The sequence below is a fragment of the Girardinichthys multiradiatus genome, chromosome 9 (genome assembly GCF_021462225.1).
Source record: "Girardinichthys multiradiatus isolate DD_20200921_A chromosome 9, DD_fGirMul_XY1, whole genome shotgun sequence".
NCBI lineage: Eukaryota > Metazoa > Chordata > Actinopteri > Cyprinodontiformes > Goodeidae > Girardinichthys > Girardinichthys multiradiatus.
The window spans coordinates 31,814,097-31,834,602 of NC_061802.1; the positions used below are offsets into that span (position 1 = coordinate 31,814,097).

Below are 20,506 nucleotides of genomic sequence, written 5' to 3' on the forward strand. Positions count from 1 at the left end.
TTGTGGATGTGTATTTAGTCCCCTTTATTCTGACGCCCCACCCCAAAACAATCCAGTACTACCTAATGCCTTAAAAGGTCCCCTAATTAGCAAATCCTTGGGTGAGTAATTATTGAGTCCATTAACGAACAATTAGCATGATGAAGACAACAGAACACACCAGATAGGTCATGGATAAAGTTGTGGAGGGTTTTAAACCAGGATTAGGTTAGAAAAACCATATCCTGAGCTCTAAATGTCTCACAGGGAACTGATAAGTCCATCAACATGGAAAGAGTCTGGCACAACTGCAAACTTACAAATTTGGCCTACATGCAAAGCATTACGTGTCTGAGAAAACTAACAGCGCATATCACTCTGAACGCACCATCACCAAGGTGAAGCATGGTGGTTGTAGCATCATGCTTCCTTCATGTGTAACAGGGAAGCTGTTTGGAGTTGATGGCAACATGGACGGAACTAAACACATGGCAAAACTTGAAGAAACTTGACTTAAACTGGAGCGGTGGTTCACCTTCTATCAGGAAAATTACTATAAACGTACAGGGGTTGGACAATGAAACTGAAACACCTTGTTTTAGACCACAATAATTTATTAGTATGGTGTAGGGCCTCCTTTTGCGGCCAATACAGCATCAATTCGTCTTGGGAATGACATATACAAGTCCTGCACAGTGGTCAGAGGGATTTTAAGCCATTCTTCTCGCAGGATAGTGGCCAGGTCACTACGTGATACTGGTGGAGGAAAAGATTTCCTCCAAAACGCCCCAAAGTGGCTCAATAATATTTAGATCTGGTGACTGTGCAGGCCATGGGAGATGTTCAACTTCACTTTCATGTTCATCAAACCAATCTTTCACCAGTCTTGCTGTGTGTATTGGTGCATTGTCATCCTGATACACGGCACCGCCTTCAGGATACAATGTTTGATCCATTGGATGCACATGGTCCTCAAGAATGGTTCGGTAGTCCTTGGCAGTGACGCGCCCATCCAGCACAAGTATTGGCCCAAGGGAATGCCATGATATGACAGCCCAAACCATCACTGATCCACCCCCAAGCTTCACTCTGGGCATGCAACAGTCTGGGTGGTACGCTTCTTTGGGGCTTCTCCACACCGTAACTCTCCCGGATGTGGGGAAAACAGTAAGAGTGGACTCATCAGAGAACAATACATGTTTCACATTGTCCACAGCCCAAGATTTGTGCTCCTTGCACCATTGAAACTGACGTTTGGCATTGGCATGAATGACCAAAGGTTTGGCTATAGCAGCTCGGCCGTTTATATTGACCCTGTGGAGCTCCCGACGGACAGTTCTGGTGGAAACAGGAGAGTTGAGGTGCACATTTAATTCTGCCATGATTTGGGCAGCCGTGGTTTTATGTTTTTTGGATACAATCCGGGTTAGCACCTGAACATCCCTTTTAGACAGCTTCCTCTTGCATCCACAGTTAATCCTGTTGGATGTGGTTCGTCCTTCTTGGTGGTATGCTGACATTACCCTGGATACCGTGGCTCTTGATACATCACAAAGACTTGCTGTCTTGGTAACAGATGCGCCAGCAAGACGTGCACCAACAATTTGTCCTCTTTTGAACTCTGGTATGTCACCCATAATGTTGTGTGCATTTCAATATTTTGAGCAAAACTGTGCTCTTACCCTGCTAATTGAACCTTCACACTCTGCTCTTACTGGGGCAATGTGCAATCAATGAAGACTGACTACCAGGCTGGTCCAATTTAGCCATGAAACCTCCCATACTAAAATGACAGGTGTTTCAGTTTCATTGTCCAACCCCTGTATATCCAGAGCTACAACTGGTAGCCGGTTCATGTATTAGAATATAATTTTTTGCTGTATAGAATATCCAAAAATAAGATCTAAATCAAATTGACAATCTTTGACAAAATTTCAAAACTGAGGTGAACAGATGCTCTCTAACCAATCTGAATGAGGTGTGCAAAGAAATATTGGCATGTGCAAGGCTGGAGAAACAACCCCCTAAAAGACTTGCAGGTGTAATTGCTGAGGTGTGGACACTTTTGTAAGGCACTACAGGTCAGGTTTCCTTCAGTACTCCTATTAAAGAGCATATTTGCATTAAATTAATCTGTATAAACAGCAAAGTATGAAAATAAAACCAACCTATCCCTCCTTACTTATGCTGAGCTAATGTGTTTTAAGAATGGCTGTTCTACAAATTTACAAGTTAAAATTTATCTTGAACGGGACAAGAATTAAGAGACATCTGTCTTGATGAGAGCCTCCCCATTCTTGAGAATCATATAAAATTATATATTTCATCCCTGAGAAATACATAATAGAAATAACAACAAAAGAAAGAGATGGACTGGGGAGATATGAGGTACTTAGTCAAAGACAGAAATGAGATTAGAGAAGAAGCTCACCAGATCTCTGACCAGAGGCATTGCTTTCCTCTTTCTAAGGTCTGGCATGCTGTCAATGCTGTACAGAGCACCACCCATGCTGAAAAAAAAGACGCACAATATATCAGCTTTATTTAAAATAGCAGCTGTCAAAAATATGGACACAGCTAATCAATTAAACAACAGGCTTGCCCTTCATTTGACAAGATACAGATTTTCTGCCATAATGTCAGCTTCATAGTTACTTACCCTGCAGATAAAAGCAGTGAGGCAATCCCAACATGTTCTCCTCGGGCCTGTGGAGGGAAAAAACAAGAAGAGCTAATGTTTGAAAAACATTGAAAGCATACAAAGAAATTAGATTTTTTTCTATCTATTGTCAACAGTATGGATAGGAGCAGCAGTATATAGGCGTATCAAGATGTGTCAAGGTTTTATAAAATAATGGCTTAAAATCCACAGACATTTTCTTTAATGGGTGTTGGTGCAGTCTGTTTGCTTAAATCTATGTGTCAAAATCAAAATATTAAACACATGTTATTGATAAAATTAAAATAACCATAACGATTAATGTAACACTGTTTTAGCAGCAGTAGAAATATTTGTTGCTCTTCTGTTTTAAATAAAAGCAGCTAAATCATGGTGTTTGACATTTTTGTCTTAATACAATGATACCATGAAACTGTGGTATTTTTACTCAATTGGCCACTATGAGACTCATATGATGAGTCTCATAGTGGCCAATGCTTAGTACTATATACTGCATCTCAGGAAAATAATTTGCATCAAGTTTCTCCATTAACAGCTTGGAAAACGGAATACTAAAAAGCAGACTGTAAACGTAAAAAATAGTCATACAGTGTTGTGTTTGGGGTTTAGTCACCTTCAAAATGCCTATGTGAGAATGCTCCAGAGAAGACACTGTTGACAAGGACTTAGTTGAACAATCGATGACTTTATTTCAACCAGGCCAATATCAAAAATTACGGATCTGTGGGAATCTTAAGTCAAATGTAGAAGAATACCCAAAGAACTATGAACACAGCCCCTCTTTATAGGAATACAGCCAGCACATAGCATACAGCTCCAACTATAAGCACAGTCATGAATTCATATCTTGACAAGATATTTTTCAAGGTTCAAGTCTAACCTGAACCCTCAAGATCTAATGTGTTATCAGACACTACAACAGCTGAAACACACAAAAAAGCTGACGACATGAGAGTGATATAGCTGAGCTGTGGGTATATCTACTTATACCCCAAACATTAGGCAGAGTAAATACTATTTCAAGGAAATAATTACCCATGTAATCATTTATATAATTGAACCTGCGCCATAAATGCCAACCAGATATTATTTTCTGCTTACTTCTTCAAAATAAACACACACACCCCGTTGTTCTCAACATCACGCTGATGTGCAGAAAAAGGCTTAGCTAAGATGCATCCAAAGGTTTAAATTGGACTTAAATTAGGCTTGCAGCAGTTTATCACTAAATATCTATGAATGCTGTGAGATTCACACGGTATAAACGAGAACGCGTATATGTCTACACCCACCTGAGAGTCTTTTCCAGCCATGGGTAATCAGAATGGACTACATGCAAATCGTTACGGGGATGGCAAACAACTGAAAAAAAAAATGAAATGGCAAAAACAAGAAACTATGCTAACATAACACATAAGATTGCACAGCAGTAAAAAAGAAATTGTGAAAAATAGGTGGAAAAAATCTGTAAACATGTAAAATAAAACACTAACATGCAGGGACTGTTGCAACAGATCATCGTGGTCAAATAATATTAAATTAAAGCATAAAAGCAACAGGGTAAACATACAATAACAAAAATCACAGACAACCTGGCAGCTATGCAAGCAAACAACAATGCTCTACTGAAACAAGTGCAGTCTGTACCTCTTGCAGCTGTAGTCGTACTCTACTGAAAAGGCGAAGCCAGTTGGCTTTGGCTCTAGCAGGGCCTGGCTCCATGATTTCTCTCTTTGGGAAGCTGAATTAAAGATTGAGAAGAAATACAGTAATCTAAAAGATGTTTATATATAAAAACCTATTAATTTAGACCATCCATAACACTTTGTGTTTGTTAATAATACGGAAGCCAAATGTGAATCAGCAAAAGGGTTTCAATTTAACACAAAGAACCTACAGTTCTGGTCAGACGTTTTTCAACAACTCATCAAGGATTACTTTTTTTTTTAAATCAACACATGGACAAACTTTTACATACAGGCACAAATACCTCTTTTATTAGCATCTAAAGCAAGCAAGCTTCTTGATATTTGACCACTCTCCTAACCAGATATGTTACAGTTAAAATTGGTTGTCTTCCTGCATTAACAGCTATATATTCAATGAAAACTCGGACACAGCTGGTTGCTCCAACAAGGCCATGATCCCAAACAAGCATCAAGACTGGTTTTGGAATAAATAAATAAAAAGTATAGGCTAACATTAAGTGTCAATACTTTGGGTCTCGTTAGCTGAAAGCTACTAAAACATACCGTACGTACTGTATATTTGCTGTTTTCAATGCACGTGAACCAAAAAAACAATGACACTTCATGTCTCCAATGAGATTAGGATAGAAAGACTTTACCTTGGAACAGGAGCCTCTTCTGTTTTCTCCTCAGGAGCAGGTTGCACAGTGTCTGCTGCTGGAGGTTGTTCAAGAGGATGAGGTTCCTCCAGAGGGGTTTCAGATATGGGCTGTGGCTCCTGGGGCTTGGTGTCCAGAGGTGGTACTTGGGATGGGAGTGTTGGGGTGGATGTTGTTGTGACAGACATCTGTTGCTGTGAGGGAGCAAAGGAAGGCTTGATGGAAGCATCACAGGGCAACGTGCTGTCCTGTGTGACTGGAGGTAGTTCAAGAGCTGCACTGGGCGACTCGGTCTGATCTTGAGCAAGCCTCTGCTGATGCAAGGATGCTTGTTTCTCCAAAGGTGGCCTGGTGGAAGACAGGCCATCAGATGGGGGCATCAAGGTGGGTGCAGAGCCTGGTGGCATTTGAATGTAGGTCGGCTCCTTGTCTTGGCTTTGTTTGTCAGCCAGTGGATACATATCTTCATCTCCATATCGCAACCCTTCCTCATCTTCATAGTTGTACTGCCGTTCCTCTGAGTAAATGTCACCTTCCTCTTCATCATACAGTGCACTCTCTTCCCCTCCATCTTTGAGATAGCCTCCCTCATCACTGTAAACCCCTTGGTGGTCCTCCCCATCCCACCCTGGGGAGTCTTCTTTGCCATAGCTGACAGAGGAGTGGCAGGAGTGGTACGAGTCGTTTTCGTCGTAGAATTCTGAACCTTGAAAGCTTTCCCCATCCTCTGGAGCAAACTCCTCACTAAGCTGAGAGCTTCCTCGGCTCAGCTCGCCTGACGAGGCATAACGGCTGTCTGTGGGACTGACATGAGGGGGAGATAAAGACGTGTTAGATACATACAACCCACATAGATTTGAAATATAAATGACAGGGGATCCTCACATTTGCATGATTAGTTAGGTTGTCACAGATAAGGAGCTTGTGCTGGGGCCAGGAAGGGAAGCAGCTAATCAAAGACTAGTGTAGCTTAAAAAAGTATTAATACCCCTTTAACTTTTTACATTTTGTTACATTGCAATCACAAATGTCATTGTATTTTATTGGACTTTTATGAGACAGGCCAACACAAAATAGTGCATAATTGTGAAGAGGAAGGGTAAATGACACAGCATGTTTTACAAATAAAGATCTGTAAATGGTGGCATGAATATGTACTCAGTCTAACTCTGTCAGTACTTTTAGGACCATCTTTTGCTGCAGTTACAGCTACAAGTCTTTTGGGGTATGTCTCTGCCAGCTTTGCACATCCAGACACTAAGGTATTTGCCTATGCCTATAGAAAAATACCTCACATTCAGAAGGTTTGGATAGTGTCTTTGAACACCAATTGTAATAATAATCATACATATTTTGTTGCCTCTTACAGGATTTCAGTAAACGCTGCCCTGTGTAGAGGTCCATCCATCATCCTTCCATCAGTCCTGACCAGCTTTCCGTTCTCTGCTAAGAAAAAGCAACCCCGCAACATGATGCTGCCAAGCATAGTGTGTTGAGGGCAATGTGCAGTGTATGTTTTTTACCACGCATAGCTTCACATGCTTCAAAAAGCTCAATTTATTTTTATTTGAAAGGAGAAACATTTTCCAGATGTTTGCTGTGTATCCTAAATGACTTGTGGCCAACTTTAATGGATCTCTTGGTCAATTTTATGATTAATCCTCTCCTTGTCTGACCTGTACTATTTTGACAAAGCTCAGATGTTCTGGTGACCTTGCAGTTGTGTCATACTCCTTTCATTTTTAGATAATGGATTGCACACCCCTTCAAAATATATAAAAAGCTAAGGATACTGTTTCATATCATATCCCTGCCTTAAACTATACTGACAGTCGTCTTACTCCAAAATCTTTGACCTGTCGTGTTCCTTGGCCTTCGTAATGCTATTTGTGTACTAATTTACTCTAACAAACCTCTGAGGCCTTCACAGAGCAGCAGGATTTAAACTGAGATTGAATTGGACACAGGTGGACTTCATTAATTGGTGACTTCTTGGAGCACCTGGTTACACTTGATTTTATCTAGGTGTATCAAAGTAGAGGGGGTGAAGACAAATACACGCCAACATTTTCAAATCCTTGTTTTAAACAAAGGATCAAAGGACCGCCCCGACCCCCCCCTGCCCAATTCACAATCATGCACAACTTAATCTTGGTCTATCACATAAAGTCTGGACAAAATACATTGATGTTTGTGGTTGTAACCAGACAAAATGTTAGTTTAAGAGTTGTGAGTAATATTGCATGACAGAGTACTTCCAACCAGAGGCTTTTGGTTAGCTATGCATCTTTTTCGCTGCAAGATGCGTGTTTTAGTAAAAGATAGAAAACTTTCTAGAGACACTAATTCAAACACCAATTAAACCGAAAAATTCTACGTGCCAACTGACACCTGAACACAACACCATAATAACACATCTCTCCAAAATTCAAGGTTTAACTTTGCTTTAGAAGGAGGAAAAATAAATATTTATTTCTCTTTGCAGATAAATATATGAATTACATGTTTACAAAAATGGACAGTGCTGTTACTCACTGGGGCAGACCATGAGTCACAGAGGATGTGCAGAAACACAGGAAAACATCTTCCTAAACACGCAACAGACACTCACACTTCACTGTTTCATCTACATTGACCACAATGGAGTTAGCTCAGTAATGTACGGGGCAGGATCAGTAATGGAGAAAACTGTATTATGGCTTTTGGGCTGTGGGCTGGAGGGAGTACACACCAGTATGGATGAAGGCACACAGAAACAACCACAGCACCGCCTTTTTTTCCCCAGTTTATAACCTTATCTTACAATCTCTCTCATCTAATACAGACTGACTCACATAGTGACAAATTCTACATATTGCTTGAGTCTAAATACACATCTGACCTCTTATTTTCTGAAAGAAAAAAGGTGAAAGGCAAAAAGAAACAAACTTTTCTTTGCTTCTCTGTCAAGACGACATTATCAGAAATACAGCATTTTCCTGCATCACAAGTGGGATTTAAATGTCTATAATTACCAAGTGTGAAACACCCTGCACAAGACAAGACCTTTCCTCAAGTCTCACATTCAGGGTGAGGCTGTAATAACAAGCTGTCATGACAACAGACACACACAGACAGACTCTCCCACAAACTCCAACCAACAATTAATCCATCTGCCTCCAACTGTTATAAAATATCAGACGCATACACACATCCTGTCAGTCTTTCATCCCCTTCCCACACACGCAACAAGAAGGCTGCACAGGCTTTCTAACAATAAACAAATGCATAATTGGTTGGATCTGCGAAGTTTTATTTATTTTATTTTTTTTACCAAGAACACGATAAGGACAGATGCAGGAACAGTAGTTTTCTGTAAAGTTAGATAGAATATACATATACAAAGGTTAAGAGCGCATGCATGCAAGCACATCGAGCGAGGAGGACGGGACAAGCCCACCACTGACGTCACAGCGAGACGGTGTCACAGGCTGGAGCAGGATAAAAAAGAGGAGGAGGAGCAGAAATTGCAGAGGAGGCACAGAGACCCACCTATCGGACAGAGAGTGCCTACTGTCTAGAGAATACTGACGACTGGTGCGCCGGCTCGACCCTGAGCCGGAGTCCATATCGCTGCGCCCGTTGGTGGCAGAGTCTAAACTATCATAGCGTCTGGTAGGAGGAGCAGGAAAGGAGATGGGGAGGAGTGGAGAGGTGGAAAAGGAGCATCAGTAGAGCCCAGTGCAAATCCTTCAAAGAAAGCTCTAACTAGTCTGAGCCTCTGACCTGCCTGGTGAAGGACTGGTTCACAAATCTGATTTAAGGGCAATAATCAGATGGCCACTAGATCAGTTTACTCTGTGTTATCCTGGCCATGGTGAGCACCCTTCTTTAGTGATTCCACAGTCATTATTCTCAGTTCAAATTAGTTGGGTGTATTTCAGGCATTTGTTTGCTTTTTTTTCCACATCTACTGACTCCTTACTCTGAGTTTAAAAATACCAACCTGGATGACAAAAGGATGTTTGTTAGGTTTATGATTCTGAATTGAAGATATTCACTTTATTGCAAAAGTAGTAACGCCTCTCGAAGCTTTTCATACATTTGGTCATGTTAAAACCAAAAACTTCAATGCATTTTATATGGGATATTAGGCTGTAACCAACACCTGGGGGTGGATTATTTTGAAGTAAAATGTATAGGATACATGGTTCCCAAAATGTTTTGCAAATCAAATAAATAAATGTGTGCTGTTACGAAGGACATTCATATCCCATAACCCCGGAAACAGGCAGCAGGTGCTCAGGCAGGATGTAAGTAATAAGAAGAAGGCTTGAACTCAGGACTGCATTCCTGGCTCCTCTATTGTATCACTGCATCGCACCAAGGAGATATTTTGTACACTCTGCTCTTCAAAAGACAAACTGTATACTTAACTTCAAATAAAAATCTAAAATTTGTATTCCTATTCTGCCTTTTGAGTCAGTACTTTGTAGAAAAATATTTCGGTGCAAATACAGCAAATTCTGGCTCAAGCTCAGTCAACTGGATTAGGAGCCGTAGTGAACATTGATTTTCCAATCCTGTATTTAACTTCATTGATGTTCATTTCAACTCTGATAAGCTTCCATGTCCTGTATAGGAAGATCCCTGCAGCATGATGCTGCCACCACCATGTTTCGCCAAGGGGATGTTGTGAAACGGGTGAAATGCAGTGTTACTTTGCATGTAGGCAGCTTTGATAATTGATCACTAATATTTTCTAGTCAACTTCTGAGGCCTTTGTAGAGCTGTTCTAGTTATGACGAGATCAAATTATACAAAGGCATTTATTAACTAGGTGACTTCTACAGGCAAATTGGTTGTACTGGATTTTATTTCGGGGTGTCAAAGTAAAGAAGGCTGAATACAAGTGCATACCAAACTCTTCAGATTTCTATTTGTATCATTTTCCTTTCACTTCATGATTATACACCACACTGTGTTGGTCTATTAAATCAAAAATAGCATATATATATATATTAAAGTTTGTGGTTATAACATGACAAAATGTGTAAACGTTTAAAGCAAATGAACAGTTTTGCAAAGCACTGTAGACTGATAAAGAATTCTCAGAGCATCTCCCCTTAAGAACATTGAAGTTGAATGAAAATTTATATTTTTATTCCTGTGAAAATATTAGTAGAAAGTCATAAAAGGAAGAAATACTTCTTTAGATTGTAAACCAATCCTTAAATATTCTTTAAAAAAAAAGAGATCGCACTTGAAAATGTACTTTCCTACCAAAACCGTGGCAAAAATAAAGGTCTATGGTAGATTTAAGCATTTCTGAGAAGTACTTCAGCTTTGATCTTCTGTTGCGATTTAGTTTTCTGCACACAGCTGTGAACAGGAAATGACATGGGGTTTCATTCATTCACACATGCATTCACATGATAAAAGATAATCACAAGGCCCACTTCATACATGACCTGTATACAAGAACTCTGAGCCCCAGCATGCTTGTATACACTGAGGCTGGGGTTGTTCTCTAGAGGAGGAGAGCACAGTGGGAGATGTTACCATGTACAACACTGAAGCAAAACAAAGCCACATGAGCTGGGTGGTCTCAGATGTCTTATAGGATTTGTTGATTAAATAAGAACTTGTTTAATATTGGGATTTTCGATATCAAAAATATTTTGGGTTCTTTTTGTCCTTTTACTGTGAAACAAATCCCTACCTTCTGTAAAACTGCTGACCACCCCCACATTTTATCAATTAGACTCCAGAAATATATTCTATCCGAATTTTGGTGGATCCAGTAAGCATTTTTAGCATGCATGTTACCTCATGGTTCTGTGATCGTAGTCTAGCTCATGGATGTCATCACTGTAGGAGTGCCTGTAGTTTTGTTGCCTCATCGGATACTGGTGCATGGAAGCGTTGGGCTGGGAGGTGGTGTAGAAGGGAGGTGGGATGCTGTTACTGGTCTCGCTGCGGTAGTCGCTGTCCCTGTCATCGACAGCACTGTCTGGGTCCTCGTCTGTTCCAACAGAAAAGTGGGAGACAAGACAAAGTTGGGTTGTGAGACTTGGAGAGAATAATTAAGATGGAAGACTTTAACTTCACACTAATTCATAACCTAGATGGTTGAAACGTGGACATAATTGGGTGTTCCAACAGGGACAATGGTCCTAAACACAAATTAAATTTGGTTTTAGAATGGATAAAGAAGGCTAATATTAAGCGTAGAGAATGGCCCTGATTTTAAACTACGGGAAAATTATATAGCTTACCTAAATGCTGGCTCTGCGGCTGGACCATCTAACTAAAAATTGTCTCTACCGTATCTAATAAGAAGAGTTACTCCAGAAGCTTATTAATTATGAAAAAAGCATGCAGTTGAGGAGCAACTTTTATCCAAATATTAGTACGGACAAATGTATATATCTGAGCCTGTATGTGTAAACAGCTATAACCCTGATGAGTGTGTGTAAACCTTTCTTTATGTGCATGGGTATTTGTTAGTATAGTGTTTCTTTACTGTGGATACATACTAGATCTACTTTTGATTAGGGATGAGTACTGAATTCGGTACTTTTATAGGTACCAACCAAATCAAATAAAATCAAACGGTACCACGATTCGGTACCTAAACGCATCATTGTGACACTGAGGGAGTGGATAAGCGGGCAATTTTCCATGCCGGACATGAACACAGCATTCTACACATGTATCTGTTTAATTATCTTCTCATGGCCATTCTCACACCTATGCCCCATCTCCAAAACCTATGCCCCTGTGAATAACTTGTGCCTCTTCATTGAAATTAATGTTATATATTTGATCATTTAGTCAAAATATTTGAATATAAGCTGAAGCCAAGTTCGAAGATGGGAACCCGTTTTTATGCAGTTATGATCTCTAAGATAAACTGCACAGTCATTACACTAAGATGTGGACAATAAACACAGTTACACAAGTCATTAGCAGAAGTGCATGACAGAAACTTACTCTGCTGGTCTCCCCACAGACTCCAATTACCTGCACAGAGAGAAATTGTTAACTAGTAAATATTCATTTGCAGATATAATTTAAACACATTAGAAATCCACATGGGAAGTTACACAAACATGTGAAGATCTGCAACCCGGAGAAGTGATCATCTTACAGTGTAAATCTGTTAGCTGAGAGGTTATGAAAGAGGTGACTGAGTGCATATCTTTGTATGAGTAAAAAAAAACAAAGACAAGGCCACTGAAGCAGCTTATATAGAGACTGACTGTTTAAAAGCAGCTGACCATGACGCTTTAGAGTAGCTACAAGCAGAAAACACATACATGCTGTTATCAATCACACAAACACATTAACATCAAGAAAGAAAAGCCATTGTAAGCAGACTAACCGCACACTCTTCTCCACCTGCTCCCTACGTCCCCATCACCAGTCACATAAAGAGACAGCGAAAGTGTTGGACACGCAGCATATGTCAACTCAATTTCATCACACATCTATCCCCTTTAAGTCATTTTGGAGCTCAGACAGGCATGTATTTATGATTAGTCACATCAACTTCCCTTGCTTTTCCCCTCTCTACCCTCTGTTGAGTCTAATAGCTTCATTGCTACCTCCTGTGTAGTCTTTTTCTCAATGAGTCAGGGCAACAGAGCTGAGGGAATGGGGAGAGTGGAAAACGGGAGGCACAAAAAGGACACAGCAGGTGACGGCACAGAGGGAGGTGAATGCAGAAGATACCGGTGACACTCACAGCACTGTGTGGAGGGGGCATGGAGTGATTGCTCTTGTTCTTCTTGGTATGCATACTGGCATTAAGAAAAGAAGCAGTGGAAACAAGCCTATTAGCAAAATAATATTAAGATCTTTGACTTGAAAACAATACAGGCAAACCAGATCTTAACTCTGGCAGCTCTGCCAAATTAATCAGAAACACGAATAGAGATATCACACGAAACCAAACCAACAGCTAAATTCAATTTTGGAAGAATGCATTATAAGGAGAAACCATTAAAAAGATAAGTAAATGCATGTGGCATTTAGTTAACAGTTTGTGTAAAATAGTGAAATTCTTACATCTTGATCTCTCATTGCATTAAGTTGTTCAAGTTTTTTGGCCCAGTATCTAGCCTCTTCCTCTGGAATGTCTACAGAAAAACAAAAACAAGTTACTCCAGTCATTCTGCAACAAATTCCAAGCAAAGTGTGCAGAATAAACAATAGCCTTTTTTTCCATTTCAGTACGGGTAAATATAACTGAAAGCAACAGAAAGCCACTTAAACAGAAAGAGTAAGGAACAGTACTTCTCTGTGCAATTAGATTACATTTTAAAGGCAGTAGCCTAAGTATTGCCTTCATAATGTATGTTATGCAATGTATGGCTTGTAATATAAAAAAAAATAAGCCAGTGAGTTTGCCTTTTAGTAGCCAGAGTAGGCCATCCCACGTGAGAGAGTAAAACTCACAGTGATGTGTCAGTGCTTTACAGTTAGTGCTGAACCTGAGAGCAGCATGATAGGCAATGTCAACCATATGAAGACAGTGAGCAGAAACATTAGATAGGATCTCCATAATGCAGCTGCAAGTCACTTTTTTACATTATAAGAAATGAAAAAATTTGTTCAAAAATAAAAACCCAACTTTAGCCTCAGCTACTTCGCAAATTTCTCCACATAGGAGTTAATAGTGAGGGAGTCATCAATCAAGACACCAAGGTATTTATACTCGCTAACCACTTCTATTTCATTTTCCTCCAGTGTGGTCACTGAGGGAGTCATTTGCAATTGCTTTCTGATGTGGAAAACAGTAAGTTTAGCATTATCTACATTAAGAACCCATTAAAATTAAGAGTTGAAGTTTTTGGATGTGGATGGATGTGGTAGGTACAGTAGACAGCATGATATTAATAAAGCGCTCAAATTTAAAAGAAAACACAGAAAAAATCTAATAGGCTCAAATGGGAAGATTGAACCTTTTGCATAGAATAAATAAAAATATGCTAAAAATCAAACCTAATGGCAGTTCAAAGCGGGTATCGAGCAGCAGTCTGTGAAAGGTCGGGTCTTTGGTCCCACAGATCTCATTCTCAGCCATGATCACATTTGAGTCCAGGGTCAGCCACTGACCGGGACCCTCCTGAAGAACACGAGATGGGACAAGACAAAAGTATGCATTTGTGTCGATGAATTTGCGGTGTGTATTTTTAGTACACAGAAAAAAGTTGTCAAAGTGTAATATTTTGGTATCTATCCTGAACCACGAGTGGAGCTTTGTGGTGGGAGGGAGTCAGTCATCTCCAGGTTTAAACTCATTTTACAGTTAATATTTTCTGTTTACTTTAAATTATGCAACTTCACTTATAAGTATTTTTTTTCTTGAACACAGAACATTCATTCATGTTGATTAGAATAGTGTTTTCCAGGCTTTGAATACAAACTGCTCTGTGTGTAGTGGGGTTGTGCTAGTTTAACTTTTGAAAAATCAGCGAATGTTACAAAACTTTCTTTAGATTTAATGTGACCACTATCAAATAATCACAGCTTGTGTCTGCAGACAATCTTAATCCTGACCGAAGATCTCCCTTCTCTGCTTTGCTCCAAAAGCGAATAATTAAAGAACAGAATATGACCAATTCAAAATACAATATAAAACTCATGCTAGGAACATTATCAAATGTTAATTGTTTTTTATTATTTATCACTCAGATTTAAGTACTGAATTATTATTAATGTTAGAAATAGAGAAATAGAGCAGGAGAGGTACTTCATTGGACTGTCGTATGCTGTGCAGGGGGATCCACACAGTTCCCACCATGGTGTCCCAGATCAGTCCTTTGTTCCACACCTCCACTGTGAGGCCCAGATCCAGACGGTTTATTTCACTGTATGTCAGAAAAAGTAAATTGTTAAAAAATTACATGGAAAACAAATCATAGTTGTATATGGATGACTTTTAGCAGTAAATGGCATCAGTAGCTGCATTTCTATGTTGTAATAGATGTGTGCCAAGATTAAACCTGTTTGGCTAAATGAGTCATTCAGCATGAACAGTAGACTGTCAACAAGGCTACTGACAAGATAGATAAGAGCAGAAACTGTGTTCCTGTCGGAATAACAAGAATAAGCTTCAATTTTTCTCATTGCAACAAACATAATGCTCATATAGCGTATGTAAGGAGCTCACAAAGCACTCTAATGAGAGTAAACAGCTGGTATAGATTGCTGAGAGATGCAGCGGGAGCATCTCTCAGCAATTAGCAAGTCCCTTTTCTATAACAACCAATTTAATTATTCAAAACTTTAAGTGAAATGTTTTACTTCCATTTCCCAAAGACCTGATAAAGTGGGCAGACTCAATGATTTGCTCCTGTTTGAATGGTAGAGTAGTTACAAAGAAAAGACGCATGTGTCAGAGTAAAAACCATTCTGAAGAAACATTTTTGTTTTTGGCAGATTTCCAGTATTACTGAGTTCAAAAGAACTCTTTAGATAAAATAAATCCACAAACCCTCTGGGTGTGGAGACATGTTATGTCCTTCTCTCACTCCTCAGCAGGAGGAAGGCTAAATAAAAGCAAAAAGCCAAAAATAACTTCTTTTAGAAAATGATGCTGCTGATCCTGTTGGCCTGGGTTACAAAACAAATGTTTTCAGCAGAACTGGACGCTTGAGGGAAGTCTCCCTTTAAGTGAAATAATATAATCTATTATTGATATTCTGCTAATAGCTTGATGCTATTATTGTGTCTGTACTGACAACAGGCATGACTGTTTAAACCAACTCTAATGCTTATATTTAGTTTCTTTCGAAGGAAGCCAACAATTTATTTTGCACAAAATACTCAGTTTACAGGACAATGACAAACAGTACAGTAAAACGCTTTCAAGTTGGTTTCAGCTGTTTACATGGGAGTGCAATTAACTGCAGACTACATATAAAGTTTACTCCAACAGGAAGAGCAGCAACAAGTCAGTGAAGACATTTTTTCTTTTCGTGTGAAGACATTTTTAATTAAATGTCTATTTTAGCAAATTAGCAGACAGGAAAAGAGACTAACTGTGGGAATGCATGTTGAAATTAAGGCACAGGAGAGGTGAGTGGAATAAGAAGACTCACAACATAAAGTCCTGTTCCCAGCATGGTTGACTGCCACGCACAGCGATGGTTGTGCTCTTAACATTTTGCACTTTGAGGGTCACGTATGTGTTAAATTTCTCTGTAAGAAATTAAATACAAAACGTTTTTCCCAACATATACTTTTTGCTCATTTATATTAAACAGCTTGATACATGGAGTTTAATGTTCCTAACTCACCTTGGGGTCCATCGAGCTTGCCTTTCTTTACTGTGTGCAAATTGAAAACAAAAAACAAGACATTAGTTTGTTTTGTCCTAAAGTTCTTGATGCAGAGGTTCTCCAGTTGCTGGATGTGGGCCTATATCTTGGTATGTAGTACCACACAAGTGACTTATGACAGCAATTGGATGCACTGCATTGTATTTAGGACTCTGGGAGTAAAGAAGATTTATTATACCACATTTTTTAGATTTTTATTAGTAGAACATTTTGTAAACCATGTATCAATGTCTATCACAACAAATTTACAATAAAATGCGCTGAAGTTGTCAAAATGTGAAAAACCTTAAAGGGTATGAGTACTTCTACAAGGCACACGACTTAATCATTGCTTCTAGCTTACACACTCTGAAGTATAGCTGGCTGGTGAGAGACAGCAGTTTGGCATTTTAGAGATGAGGTGGGAGGTCTGCAATTCTCAGTCTGGGATTCCTCTGTTCTCTCTGGGTAGAATGCCAGGATCTCAATATGAAAGCCTGCATCCATTCAGTAGATGTGAAAGTCTCTGAGTCATTTTTTTTGGAGGCTAAAGGAACAGCTCGTTCAGGTAAAAGTGACGGTTACACTAGGGACAAGCGTGGCCATATGGCTTCTAATCTCTAAAAAATGCATGTGTGAAATCCCTCAAAGTTTCCAACGTGACCTGACAGACTTAGCAGTGCAGTCATTTTCTCTGAGATGATGAACAAGGCATTGTCAGGATTTGACTGCCAATCGCCCCTAACAGAGTACTCTAGAGGTACCAGAATGACTTTTAAAACACCAGTGATGTCAAATCCGCATTTATTATTCATTGAATTGACCCCTACTGATGTCTACCCTCTTTCTGTTCAGCAGTGAGGTATTAATATTTAGAGTGCTAATATTTAATTCCTGCTGATTGCCTGTGTTTATTCATATTACATTTACAAGATCAGGCACAACTACCAATAAATCTAAAAAAAAAGAACATTAAAGACACCAATTTGTAAAGTTTCCTAGGTACATATGAGAATGACAATGGACAGTGACAATTATTAATCTTGCATTTTAAATCTCCCCAATTCTAGACTTACAATTTAAATTTTTTCCATTTGTGAACCATTTGCAAAAGAACATTGGGCAAATTTGGAATAAATTCTAGTAAACTGATCATTCTAACCTTGAAAAACAACAGACTTTATAATAGTAGGATACCATGGAAAAACACTTCTAGATAATGGAAATCAAATGTTTTTACCTCTTGTTTAATAACAGGATATTTTGTTTAGATACTTAAATTATATAACTGTCCCATAGACTGTTTATTTACAGTCTTTGGGGTCGCCAGGAAGGTACAAGCACTAATCATTGGCATGAATTTCATATTAATTTTTGACTTTTAATACTTTTATTAGAATTGATTTTTGGGGGCATGGGATAATAATACAACACACAAACTTCAATGATTAAAACAATTTGGGTACATAAGTTTGAATTTATAGTGGACTTTCTCCAATCCATCCATGGTCAAAATTGTACATATAAAGTCAAATATGCACATTAAACCCCACTAATATTTTGATCAATGTCTCTAATTTAGTTGCACATAAACCACACTTATTTGTATATTTGACCACTCTTTTTGGCATATTTGGTCAAGCTTGATTTAAATGTTTGGTTTCCTTGCACGAACACAGTTTTTAGAATTAGTTTAGCCACAAACTTCAAAATATTTCAGGTTGGGGCCATTCCAGAATCTTAATGTTAACCTGCTTTATCCAAACAAAAACCATCTTTGGTACGTATTTGGGATAATTTACAAAATGTTATGAATCTAGCTGTTGATTTGGGGGGATGTTGATTAATTTGGAGGTAGTCCTTCTTCCTTATAATACCATCCACTTTGTGCAATGCACCAATAACAGAAGCAGCAAAACACACCGTTAAAATGATGCTACCTCCGCCATGCTTGATAGCTGGTATAGTATTCTTTGTATTGAAAGGATCCTCTTGACTCTTCCAAATATACTTTAATTCATCACAGACAAATAACTCAATCTTTGTCCGGTCTGACCATAAAACGTTTTACTAGATAGTATTAGGCTTGTGGAAAGCTGCAAATTTTAGTCGAGCTTGAAGGGGATTATTTTTGAAGAGGCATTTCGTTCTTGGTCAGCAGCTACTCACTCCACTGTGCTGCTAAACCAGGTTTAGCTAGGACCCTCCCCAAACTGGTGTTTCTAGTTAATGGTACACTTGAGCCTTGGTGGTTTCTGGCTTGTTCTCCAACATCCTAACAAGTTCTCTTACATTAGGTTTGCATGAAATTCGTTCAAATTGCGACACATTTGGCTAATCCAAGAGCACAATGATCCCAAACAAACAAGGAAACTAGTCTTGGAATGGATAAAGCAGGCTAACAAGAGGTTTCTGGAACAGCTAGAACTCAACCTATTGAAAGTATACAGGCTATTTAAAAAAAGATAACTGAACACCAAAAGCTTTTTAGCACAAGTATCATTCAATGAACAGTAGCTTGACAGGAAAGAGGGTGGAGGGTAAAGGGGAAGAGATCCAGCAAATGTTCCAAAACCAGGAATTAAACCCAGGACAACTATATCAAGGACTATAGCCTCTGCACATGGAGCACCTGCTCTACCTACTGAGCCACCAAGCACCCTAGAAAACCAACCAATTTAAAGGAACTCCACCAAATCTTATAAGGACAGAAGTGAAATATCCAGCCAGAATAATGTCATCACCTTGTTGCCCACAAAGCTGTGTGGTTTGTCTGCAGCTTGCTAAAAGACATGTAATCATATATTCGTGGCAGTGTATGTATATATTTGAGCCTGTATGTTAATTTTAAGACTTTGAGGATTAGGGAAGTACACAACAAATAACTGATATGTACCCACAATTTAAATTGTTTGTAGTGCTATTACTCCATGATGAAAAACTAACAAATTATTTCTTTAAAGCTAAAAAATAATAAAAATCCATGGTGATAATTACCAGAACTATATGAAGCTGTTTTTTGAGCCTAACATGTGGAGAGGCAATGGATTGATCTGCAAATCATGTCATTTCAGTGGCTATTCTTCATCCTAACTGAGGCATACCCACTATTGGTCCTCGAGTGCCTCTGTGGGTTCTCAGTCAGTAACCCAAACATACAGATGGCTAATACATTAAATCTAATGGCATAATGTAGACTATAGCTGCATTTTTCGGGCCAATGTGAGAACAGGGAAGGCTTTGTCTTTTTTTAGGAAAATGAATAACAGGTAGTTTAGAAAAAACTGATTTTCCTCTTTTTGCACTTATCTAGATCTGTAAAATACTATAAAATTTTTAGATTGAGTAGGATTTAAACACAACTGTCAGTCAAGTTGTCCACTGTGGTAGTAAATAAATGCAAATGCCTTTTGTTGAGTAAAGCAAATTAAAAAAAACAAGGGTTTGTAGAAGAGAAGATGACAAAGCAACACATTCTGAGTCATTTTCTTCATTAGTGAAAGCAGGAACGATAATCACTCTGGACAAATAGGTTTCTTAAAATAGCATTTTCCCCAGCAAACCTCTGGGAAGATGCCCATCTCTTCCTTAACCACGGCTCTGATTCACAAGTCAGGTGCCAGCGCTGGTGGTGTGGTGAAGCATGTGCTTGCTAGCCAACTTCAAAGTAAAATCAACTTCCAGACATTTACCTGCTGACAAAGCATTCACATCCGAAAGGGTAGGGAAGATTTAATTCAATCAATTCACATTTGACTAACATGTGAATACTAACAGTCATTGACAGATGCACCCTAGCACCAACCCTCATGCACAGCGGCCTGTCCTCATCCAGTCATCGCCCTTTTCCTCTCACTCCATCACTCACTCCTACAAGCTTCCCTTGCCATGTGGTGAGTGTGCACGTGCACTCTCTTTCTATCTCTTTTGCTTGTGCTCCATTAATCTCTCTGTGGAGCCGCCGGATGCAGTCAGAGTGAGCTGCATCCCCAACTCTAAAAATAACCGTTCTAGTGTGACAGGGCTGGGGAGAGGGGTGCTGGAAAGAGAGAAGAGGGGTGTTGTGTGTGTGTAGATGGGGGGGTAGAAGGAGTACATGCTGCTAGGCATAAGACTGAACCAACGCTGTTGCATTTACAGCACAGTGAGAAAGTGTTGCATATTGTGTTGAGTTGCATCGACAGCAATTAC

General features: G+C 39.2%; 1 protein-coding gene across 1 annotated transcript in view; it reads right to left on the reverse strand.

Moving 5' to 3' along the window:
• Positions 1 to 20,506, reverse strand: part of unc13a (unc-13 homolog A (C. elegans)) — a 76,652-nt gene that overhangs the window by 51,544 nt on the left and 4,602 nt on the right. The window contains exons 2-13 of the mRNA XM_047375112.1: positions 16,295 to 16,324; positions 16,097 to 16,196; positions 14,746 to 14,863; positions 13,995 to 14,118; positions 13,059 to 13,129; positions 12,736 to 12,790; positions 11,982 to 12,011; positions 10,815 to 11,010; positions 5,007 to 5,810; positions 4,307 to 4,400; positions 2,639 to 2,685; positions 2,411 to 2,489 (exon numbers count right to left, since the gene is read on the reverse strand). Coding sequence (XP_047231068.1) covers positions 2,411 to 2,489; positions 2,639 to 2,685; positions 4,307 to 4,400; positions 5,007 to 5,810; positions 10,815 to 11,010; positions 11,982 to 12,011; positions 12,736 to 12,790; positions 13,059 to 13,129; positions 13,995 to 14,118; positions 14,746 to 14,863; positions 16,097 to 16,196; positions 16,295 to 16,324 — 1,748 coding nt within the window. The remainder of the gene's footprint in view (positions 1 to 2,410; positions 2,490 to 2,638; positions 2,686 to 4,306; positions 4,401 to 5,006; positions 5,811 to 10,814; positions 11,011 to 11,981; positions 12,012 to 12,735; positions 12,791 to 13,058; positions 13,130 to 13,994; positions 14,119 to 14,745; positions 14,864 to 16,096; positions 16,197 to 16,294; positions 16,325 to 20,506) is intronic.